Source organism: Eptatretus burgeri, chromosome 10 (genome assembly GCF_056783735.1).
Source record: "Eptatretus burgeri isolate ZD-2024b chromosome 10, Ebu_testis_v1, whole genome shotgun sequence".
NCBI lineage: Eukaryota > Metazoa > Chordata > Myxini > Myxiniformes > Myxinidae > Eptatretus > Eptatretus burgeri.
The window spans coordinates 24,190,281-24,201,377 of record NC_140970.1 but is presented as its reverse complement, the minus strand read 5'-3'; the positions used below and the strand labels follow the sequence as shown (position 1 = coordinate 24,201,377).

The window sequence follows — 11,097 nt, the reverse complement described above, 5'->3', positions numbered from 1 at the left end:
AAGCAATTTCAACCTTGAGCAATCAGTAGTTGTGTCGTTGCAAGGGAGTTAACATGACTGCTCTGCTGTCCGTTTGTACCAAAGAAGAGCAGTGTGCAGTGATACAGTTTTTGTGGGCTGAAGGTGTACAAGGGGCAGAAATCCATTGCAGGTTTTCATCACAATATGGGAACAGTACTTTACCACAGCGGAGTGTGATTGATTGGATTACCATGTTCAAAAGCGGTCGCACAAGTGTCACTAATGATGAACTATCTGGACACCCAACACGTCCACAGCAGAAGAAAACATTGAACGAGTCCGCGCCATGATTCTGGACAACCACCGGTCGACTATTGATGAAGTGGCACAACATCTGAACATCAGTCGTGGTTCTGCACATGAAATCATCAATAACTGACTTGGCTTTCATAAAGTTTCTATAAGATCAGTTCCAAAACAACTCGCAGAAGAGCACAAGTGCAACTGTGTGACAATCTGCCAAAGCCTTTTTGAACCACTTTTGTCATGAAGGCATGGTTTTTGAAACGAAACATGGATCCACCATTATGAGCCAGAGAGCAAAGGCCAGAGTATGGAGTGGAAACATCTGACATCACCAGTCAAAAAGAAGTTCAAAAGTCCACCATCGGCAGGAAAAGTGATGTTCACACTTTGCTGGGACTCACAAGGCCCAATTTTAGAACACTATCAAGAGGAGGGCACAACTGTAAACAGTGTCCATTATTGTGAAATGCTCCGGGACCATTTGAAACCAGTTATTTGATGGAAACACTGAGGGTTACTGTCAAAAGGTGTTGAGTTGTTGCATGATAATGCCCATCCACACACTGCTGCCCATATTGTGGAAACCCTCCGGCAAGTAAACTTTGAGGTGTTGGAGTATCCTCCGTACAGTCCTGACCTGATTCCTTCGGACTTTCACCCGTTTGGTCCATTTAAAGATGCTTTTAAGAGCCCGTTACTTCGCCAGTGACCAACAAGTGAAAGAAGTGATGCATGTGTGACTCGTTACTCAGCCAAAACCTTTTTTTCTGAGAGCATACAGAAGCTTGTGAACCGATGGACTAAGAGTGTTGAAAAGGAGGAGGAGTATGTGGAAAAATGATGCTCTTGTACATGCTCAATTGAAGTTACATGATTTAAATAAAAATACATTGTGGATACTTTTTGACTCGCCCTCGTAGAAAATTTAGAAAATTAGTGTTATTATGTTTTGTCATGGCCAAACAATTGGAGTCAAAGCTTGTGTTTGTTGATACGTTGGACACTGTCTAAGGAGCGGTATTATAACAAAACACAGGTTATCAGGAACACAAACCAGTATGAATTGCTGAATACAGCATGGTCCAGAAGTGAGACGAACTTTCCAACCATTTTATATCCAGATATCGTGAATGATCTTATATTTACTAAAAAAAAAAATATTACACCCTGGAAGACATGAAGGCATGGAAAAGTTTGGATGCCTACAACTAGTTGACGTCTGGCTGGATCAGCGTTGTGGCTGTTTTTGTGAAGAACGGCTTGCCTACAACCAGCTGACGTCTGGCTGGATCAACGATGTGGCTGTTTTGTGAAGAACGGCTTGCCTACAACCAGCTGACATCTGGCTGGATCAGCATTGTGGCTGTTTTTGTGAAGAACGGCTTGCCTACAACCAGCTGACGTCTGGCTGGATCAGCGATGTGGCTGTTTTTGTGAAGATGGCTATCATGTTGTATGAGAAAAGGTAGGCCTATAATACATCAATGACACGGACTCATGTTGACAAAGCAGATAAGCATTATGTTATACATGTTAAGATCATGCTTATCTGCTGTTCCATCTCCTTCAATACTCTCTGATGTTTATCCGACCCCATACCTTCGTCTTCTTTCACCAACTCCAAGAAAGACACCAACTAAACAAATAATGCCAGCAGAGGGAACACCTTGCTGTAATGTCCATCTATAGGTCAGCGCAACCTGTGATGCAACACCCTGCTTGCCAAGCACCACTCGGACAATTTGTAACTAACCTGGACCAGACAGCATAAAGGTAAGTGTGCTACCACTACAATCTTCACTCACACATGCACCTTACTTCATGTACATTAGATATTTTGAAATAAAACTATTTTGCTGTTTGTTGAACTACTGCAAGAATCTCAATCCAGTGATGTCGGTCTCTCTCTCGGTCTCTCTTGGTTTTTTATTTAGATATAAATCGTTCATTATTGGAATTCTCATTCACCTGCCCAGTGAGTATCAGGGTGTCACTAACTTTTTTGAATAGGGGCTCAATTTCTAAACTGAGGGTGGAGGTTGGAGCTGTACTATTGCCGACAAGATAGCCGAAATAACCATGTAACAGATGATGCGCGGAGCACAATGTATCAGTCGTGTTTGCATAATTTGCTGGTAATCGGATGTATTTTCCCATTTATCGTCAAAGTTTTCAAGTATTATTTTATCCTTTCACAACACTTACAAAGATTTTCCTGGAGATTGACAATGAGAAAAAAGGGGGTTTGATCGACCAAGCTCAGGAACTGCACACTAGTCCTTAAAAGAGTCGCTCCGGAGCTGCACGTTGCCGACCCCCGGTTTCTGGCAACAATTTCTAATTTGGCCAGGGTGCTAAATGCATAATAGCCTCCTCATGCAAAAGACAGTGGAGTCTAACATCTACCAGCGAATGCTTAGTAGACGTTACATCCTGCTTAACGTCCGTGCGTAGGATAGAGCACTCATTGATGTAACACGTTGTCTGTGAAGCACAGGGGTGATAGTTTATAATCCAGTTGAGAATTCAACCCAAATTAGATGACTCAAAAGCAAATACACTACTCTCAGAACTATCCTGCCAGTCACAAGAGGGAAATATAATTAGAAAATTAGTCACTCATTAAATTTTATCTGCCAACATCATTGAGACACCACCAGTCATAAAACATTTTTCTTTGACTGGAATCATCATATTGCCAACTTGCTGTATTGATGATTTAACGTATTTGTTTACTTTCCAAAGTGTAGTATTAGGAGAAGTTTATTTTTAACTTCAAAGTTTATTGCTTAAATAATCATTTGACAGATGAACCCCATTCCATCAACTGCTCCACAACCAGTCTGTAATTATATACAATTGTGATGATAATTTTTATTTATTTTTGTATGCAGAGTCGAGGCTCATGGAAGAGCAAGAACACAGCAGATCAGGACGCAACATAGCAAAAGGAACAGCACAAAGAGAAGTGGGAACCTTTTTTTAAAATCGACATTTTATGTATGACCTAAAGGTCTAGCAGGATGGTCCAGAGGGACACAGTTCCCTCTAAACCGTCTAGCCCAGGTTTGCATCTTGTCCCAGCTATAAACTACCATCCTGGTGTTTCACAGACAGGATGATTCATTATTTTTGTGGCATGTGTTGTATATGTACATATCATCTTTTTGTTTGTTAAGGCCCGGTCACACCTTGACGTTTTAGCCAGCGATGGCAACGTATTAAAATGTATGTAAAACGCTGGCTTACGTTGAACTTTTGATGTTTTTTTCTAAAGATTCGGACGTATTCATAGCGACTTGGTCTTATGTATAACGCATTGGTAACGGACACAGAACGTTTCGTTGTGTTATAGATAACTTATACCAACGAATGCTGAACCTGTTGTCGGCCTACACAACCGATGCCCAACGATAGTCTAACTTAGGCATAGCACGTTGCACGCATCGCCGACGATGTCGTGACGTAGCCTATTAAAAGGCTGACGCACAACGATTCGAATCATAACTGCCGTAGAAATGGAAGTGTCAACATCGCGGTCACCCCTTGGCGATCTTGCCAGCGTATGCCGACCTAAGAAAAATGTGTCTAAAATGTTGGGCGCACGTCAAATACGGTATGAGTAAGTTTGATATACGTGAGTAGAACGCTAAAGTACGCTATCATACGTCGTAGTAAGTAGAGTACGTCAAGAAATTTTAAACATGTTCAAAATTTTACGACGTACTCGGCGTATGACACACGTTCCGCATGCGATGGGGATAAGTTTTACACACGATATGCGGACGCTTACACACGTCCACAAAGGCTACTTATAAGCTACTCATAAGTCAAAACACGTCGCGGTAATGTCTTTTTTTACGCGAAACTTATTTCTAACTTATGTTTGACGTGCTTTGAACCAATTCTTTACGTAGTCCCAACACACATCGACGTATATAGACGTATTCCAATGACGTCTTCCGGTCGACAAAAAAAAATAAATGAACGTGTTTCGAGCTTACAACTGCCATATAAAGACGTGTTCCCAGCGGTTTTGGGAATTGGTATATAAAAATGCTGCTCATAAAAGGGGAACCCAACAGTGTTTTCGAGTCCTTTTTGAGTCGATGTCCATGTCAGCAGTAACAGTATCAGTATCAGTATTAGTATTAGTAGTAGTATTAGTATAAGTAGTAGTTTGTTCATGTTGGCAGTAGTAGGTGAGTGTGAGGGGGAGGGTGTGGGTTATGATGGATCGTCCTTGCGTTTAACGATTTAAATGATTAACTCAACGATTTAAATGGCTGCATCTCCACTATTGAAAGTAGACGCTTGCGCTCAACAATTGGATTTTTTTTTACACTCAACGACTTTTAAACGGTACCACTCAACTATTTTCATTGTTTACAATGAACGATTTAAATTGCTGTCACTCGCCTTTGTTTTTTGACGCTGGGGTTTGGAAATTTGAAGCGTTTCTTCTGAGCGTGTTAAAACGCTCAAACTCGACTATTTTAAATAGACGCTGCCGATGGATAATTGGAATCATAGCCAAGCTAGACATCGAAGTGTGAACATCCTCGTCATGCCCAAGAAAAGTTTGAAGAATGCTGCAAATAAGTGTCCTGGCCGTGGCCGTGGACGCTGACGCAAGGACGATCCATAATACCGACGTCTTTCAGCCTATGAGTAACTTAAAAGTAACGTCTGTCGATGTGTGGCAACGATCGCGTAACGTGCCAACAACACGTTAATCATAGGTTAGAAATAAGTTTCGGGTACGCTAAACATTACCTCGGCGTGTCTCAACTTATGATTAACTTACAAGTAGCATGTGTTGACGTCTGTCAACGATCGCAGACCGTGCATACAACTTGTGGCCAGCGTAGCGGAACGTGTGAGTCATACGCCGGCATACGTCGTGAAATTTCAAGAATGAAAAAATTTGAGGACAACCAAAAAGTACAACGTTTAAAGCCAACGTACAACGACGTATGGCAGTGTTTTTCAGCGTGCTCTCAATGTTATCAAAACTTACCCATAACGTATTCAACGTGTGCCAGCGTTTTAGAAAAAAAATTCAAAAATCGGCATACGTTGGCTAAAACGTCATGGTGTGACCGGGCCTTTAGTCTCACTCTGGAAGGGATGCAAGACTATTGCAACGCTCATGCCTGTGTGTGTCCGCGTCTGTATATTTTCGCTTGAAAAATGGTTTTCTCTGCAACCACTTGTCTGATTGATGCAAAACCTTAAACATAGGAGGGACTCTCCATGGAGAATATTTTATTACTAACTCTGATGTCATAGGTCACATTGTATGGCAGCCATATTGGATTAAAGGAAAAAAGTTGGACATGATGGGTTTCGGAGAAAATTAATGAAAAAATTGAAACTTCACATAGTCATCAACTCTCCATAGGGTATATAGGGTGATAAAGATGATGCAATCAGAGAAGTGGTATTCCAGCAATAATTGGTTGAATTGAAATCTTTATCTGAAACTTCATACATCTGATGTATGAAATGATGTGAGTGAAGAATTAAATGTAAGATGTTCACAACCCATGCCAAGAAACTATGTGACATAATAGGGTGCATGAATGATATGGGTATATGGGCCATAATAGCAGTGTGTTCAGTTAACGATGGTATTTATTTTCAGAATGAACGCACAAGATGAGACTGTGCTCTCCGGATGCCATTCTTGTTCGTTCGTTTTTTGGTCAATTTAGAAGAAATATTACTGTCATTTGTACTTGATAAAAGACCTCAAACACGTCCATCAAGACGAAGTGATCTGTGATGCGACACCTTGATGAACGGCTCGTGTTAAGGAATACAGTGTTAAAATTTGTGGCACAATATGACAGGAAGCAAGAGTACATAATCATATTCAGACATTGCCAATTATGTGAGGATGCCCAATTATGTGAGGATGCCCCATTGTTATGCAAGGAAATATGAAAAACACACAGGAGCCATCCATTTGGTTGATCAATGATCATGCTTGTGCAAATCTGCATCTGAGCAATCCCATGTAATCGAGTTAGGGCTAGTTATACAGCTAACTCAAACAGATAATTTGTTCCATGTGCCAGCACACACAATGGCCTACTCTTTTCAAAAGGTAGTGGCGTCTGACATACACAACGTTAATCTCGGCGAAACAGCTGGCTTCATGTCCCTGTACAAAGGACAATGCATTCTGGAATATAGCTACCCCTGGTGGCATTGCATCAGAATGATAGTTTTAATATGAAAGGCTGATCACATTGGTTATTTAACCTTGGAGTAGATAACTCAATGGTGAACACGACGCTGCCACCCCAAGCATAGCGATTGAGCAAATAGCCTTTATGTTGACAAATCTAACCAGTATTTATGTGGACATCACAAACCCTCACAGAAAATCACTGGCTCACAATTACCCACCTCTTGACGTCGCCGTGTATGATGGGGTGTTGCTGCGACATATGAAGATACTGTAATCCACATGCCACACCAACTGCTATGCGCAACCGCTCTGGAAAGGACAAGGAAGGTGCTTCCTGAGAAGGAAAAAGAAAGAAAAGAAAAACCACATTTATGCTTCCATCCAAGATGCTGTTCAGTTTAATAGAAGGGTAATCCAGAAGGGTACAATATTAGAATGCAGTGCAGGTGTATTAAAATGCAATGAAACATCTTGATGAATGCTTTGTGTTTAGGAGCCTAGTGTTGAAATTTGTTGCACAATATGGCAGGAAATTAAAGTCCATATCATTCAGACAATGCGAGGATGCTTTAAGTATACCTGCAAGTGTAGCAAGTTGTCAAGGGAACCTCGTTCCATGTGTTGGTATACAAGGCAGCATATTCCACTTTCCATGCAGTATCCAACCAGTTCCAGGATGTTGGGATGTCGAAGCCTGGATAGCAGGGAAAGAGTAAAAGGTGGAAAGACTGATAAAGAGGGGTTAAACTTGGGTCAAAATTTGAGACTTTGTTTTCAATCATGGTTGTGAAAATTAAGGATCAATCAACAACAGCAAAAACTGACATGAAGAGCAGTATTACAAATGAGGTTAAAGTATAATTAAACAAATGAAAAGTAAAACAGAAAGTTCACTCATGTTGGCATATGCAGAAAATTCTGTCTTATGCAGTCATCTGCTTTGCCAAATAACATATTGGTGAGGACCCGGGGTCGGAGAGAGAAGACCGGGGGGGGGGAGGGGGAAGCTACCTCGGGTTCTCACCAGACTCTCCGGAATGGCAGGCCGTCACACACGGATAACTCCGTGATGCGGCGGGTCGCTAATCGACCGTGAATGCCAATAACTCAATCAAGTAACTTAGGGTCCTCCGTCTAATGGCAACCGGTTACCTAAAATGGTCATGTGATCTAATTACCAGGGGACATGCTCTCGGTACACCTTGTTGAAACCGGATCACCTTACCGAATCAGATGCAGCCGAGCGTAACTGTCAAGGACGTACTGGCTAGGAAACAGATCATTGGGGGATAACGTCCCGGCTAGGCGAGGATACGGACCATGCTGGACCAATGAAGGAAAATATGAAAACGAGCTGGGAACATTTCTATACAAAGCATTTATTTACAATTAGCGAGGGATGGTACGTGACACAGTAAATGGAGTATATTATTATTATGTACAGCAGGGAGAGCAAGGAATTTGTGGGGTGCAACAAAAGGCAAGCAATTTACAAAAGCAAACACAGAGCAGACTTATCCTGTTATATCTTCTACGATCTTAACTTAGGCAATGACAGGCACCATTACATACACACACACACACACACACACACACACACACACACACACACACACACACACACACACACACACACACACACACACACACACAAACCTGATGAAGATTTGTTATCCAGAAGCAAAGAGAGCAGATGAGAAATAACGGCTTCTCAATACCTGGCGCGGTTGGCCGACCACGAACCAAAGTATGCTTTGGGGGACGCTCTGCTTGAGCGATCTCACCTTAAGAGTCGGCGCGATATCTCCTGCTTAATCACTTTGCCGGGGCTCGTGGAAACGTGTGCTCTGCACTGGTCCAGAAGAATATTTGTTGCATACCAACTCCGAGTGCAGATGCAGTGACAGGCAGACAAGGACGTGCAGTGAAGAGAAGGCATAGCAGAGAGGCAGAGACAGTGTGAGGTAGGCAGGCGAGAGGGAGTAGAGAGAGGGCAGACGGTTTCGTGATCTGCCTTTTATAATTCCCGGGCGAAGGGTGGGGCAACGACTCAAAGCGACGCGCTGTCATCCGAATCGTGCCCTTTCATTGGATCCCGGCCCCGCCCTGCACCGAACTCCCCGGCCGTGTTCTGGCGACTGGACGAGGGTCGTGTCAGTCCCGCATGCCCGTTCGGGGCACCCCATGCAAGCTGCAGTTGGTGCTGTTAAAGTGCTTGGCCCGTCCCCGCGCCACGCGGTCTGAGTCTCCTGGCTGTGCAGCACACTCGTTTGGTGGCAAATTGCATCGATGCAGAGGTGTGTGGAGGCACGAGGTGATTTTTCCTGTGTGCGGGAGATGTTGGTTGTTGAGGTGGTGAGTGAAGGTGGAGCAAGGTGAGATGCCGTTATAAATCGGCGTGCAGATTCGAATGAAAGGGTGTGCTTTGTGCGTCCTGTACAGTGTTGGTGGAGAGTCTCTCATAGGGTGGCTGCCTGGGTGCGGTGCCTGCTTCGATTTGTATCATGGATAAAAGGAAAGAATTGGAATGAAAATCAGGATTGAATTGAAGATGGAGATATAATTAGACCGAGCTATAAGACCCACGCGACGCACTTCGTCCCGTTAACCCATTAGACATGAGGTGAAGATCTGACTGCACGAAGACTAACGAGACAACACCCTGGGGATCACTGTATATTGGGTGCCATTGCCTTAGAGGCATGTGGTTTTGCAGAATCGCAACAGTATTAACTCCATAATATTGCTTTTTTAAAACTGTGCACCACTCGCACATCAAAGCTTTGTTTTAAATAATTTATGACAAATACTGTAAAATAAGGTCCCAAAATAGTGCTAAGATATCAAACAGGAAGCAACAAAAGGTCCAAAAGCAACATTTCAACAAGCTTGGGTGGTGCTGTAGACCAGAGTGATCAACCACTGAGTAAAAAAAGAAGGTAGTATGCTGTAGAAATTTAAATGCTCACGAGAAACATCATTCTCTCTGGAAATGCATAGAACGGATGAGATTCCAAACTACGTACTCACCTCATAGTTTACGAACACATTACCAATTAGAAGGGCACTTGGTAGAGCGCATACCTCCGCCACGTAATGTCTGATCCACGAGAATATATCAGGCCCAATACATTTTTGAAATATCATGCAATACAGTATTGTATCGTTTTTGGCCCTATCTCTCAATGGTGAAGAATCACTTTTTTCAAATTCTCGTATCCAGATCTGAATTCGGATCTTCACCAAAATCGAATCAATTCTTCCTCGTCATACACCCAACATGTCCACAAAGTTTCATCCGAATCCATCCACAACTCTGAGATATCATGCTTTATATTGTTTTTGGCCCCATTCCTCAATAGTGAGGAGTCACTTTAAAAATTCTAGTAACTTGATCCGGATCTAGATCTTCAACAAAATCTAATCACTTTGTCCTTGTCACACACCCAACCTGTCCACAGAATTCCATCCAGATCGATCGATAACTTTTTGAGATACCCTGCACACAAACAAACAAACAGACAGACAGGGGTAAAAACGTAGCCTCCTTCACCTCCGGTGACGGAGGTAACAAGAGTGAGAATCGCTTTGCAATACATGTCCCCGACCGATCCCAATGAATGTTAGGAAGATAAAAATATGTTTGCGTTTAACACAAACTCGAGCCGATACGGAACCAAAATGAAGAAGAAACCTTCGAACCCACCACCAGGGCCGTTTTTGGGCAGGGCCCACAGGGCCACGGCCCGGGGCCCCGCACCTCCCAGGGGCCCCGTGCAAACGCAGAGATTACAAGAAATTCTGCTATTTTCCTCCTTTTGTTTGTGAAAAAAATCTCGTTCGTTTGTGTAAATGGTCAGTGAATCATAAAACAAATACTCAATATCCCTGTTAATTTGGCATCTGTTTGGTTATGTTTATCATTTATTTTACATCTTTGAACTTACTTTTTTTCCTTTCCACTGATCATAAGAGCGCAATCTTAAGGTCTACCACAGAAATAGGTCACACGAAAAAAGTGAGGGTTTTCCCAATCCCAGCAAGCTATGGCCGTCTCGATTTCATTTTTGCAAAATTACACGCCCGCCCTGAATCTATGTTTGCTATGTACTGCGCAGGCGTAAAAGAAGATAAAAGATTCTGTAGGTTTTTAACATCTCGCAAATATATTCTAGCAATTACCACAAAGTGTTCAATAATGCAATCATATCTGCAAAAACGACAAAAAAAAAAACTTTCTACATTGAGATTTGCGATGATACCATCACGTTTTGGTTTTGCGATTATTTTCTCTGTTCCGTTGTTTTCATCCATAGTGGTGTTTCTTGTATATAAACTTTTGTTACTGGTAGTTTCTGAAATACATGTTTTTACACATAAACCGTGGTTTTTTTTCTTTTGCCCAGCCTAGGTTGGTGCATTTATATATGAATATTCTTATAAGCATATATGAAGTAAAAATTGCTGCGGCCCTGAGAGGGCCCCGCAACACATAAATCCGGCCCTGCCCACCACGTTTCCTTTGTTTCTTGGCATTGCCTTTTTCGTATCAAGAATAACCAGATGTACATATATGAAGCAAAAACATACGTATATGGCTTCTGTGCATATCGAATGCATTATGGTTTTAT

The 11,097-nt window shown here is 42.4% G+C and overlaps 1 protein-coding gene across 1 annotated transcript in view; it reads right to left on the bottom strand.

Annotated features, from left to right (window-relative positions):
• Nucleotides 1–11,097, bottom strand: part of LOC147018096 (interleukin-1 receptor-associated kinase 3-like) — a 75,573-nt gene that overhangs the window by 15,687 nt on the left and 48,789 nt on the right. The window contains exons 8-9 of the mRNA XM_085897444.1: nt 7,046–7,160; nt 6,685–6,800 (exon numbers count right to left, since the gene is read on the bottom strand). Of these exons, the coding sequence (XP_085753570.1) occupies nt 6,685–6,800; nt 7,046–7,160 (231 nt within the window). The remainder of the gene's footprint in view (nt 1–6,684; nt 6,801–7,045; nt 7,161–11,097) is intronic.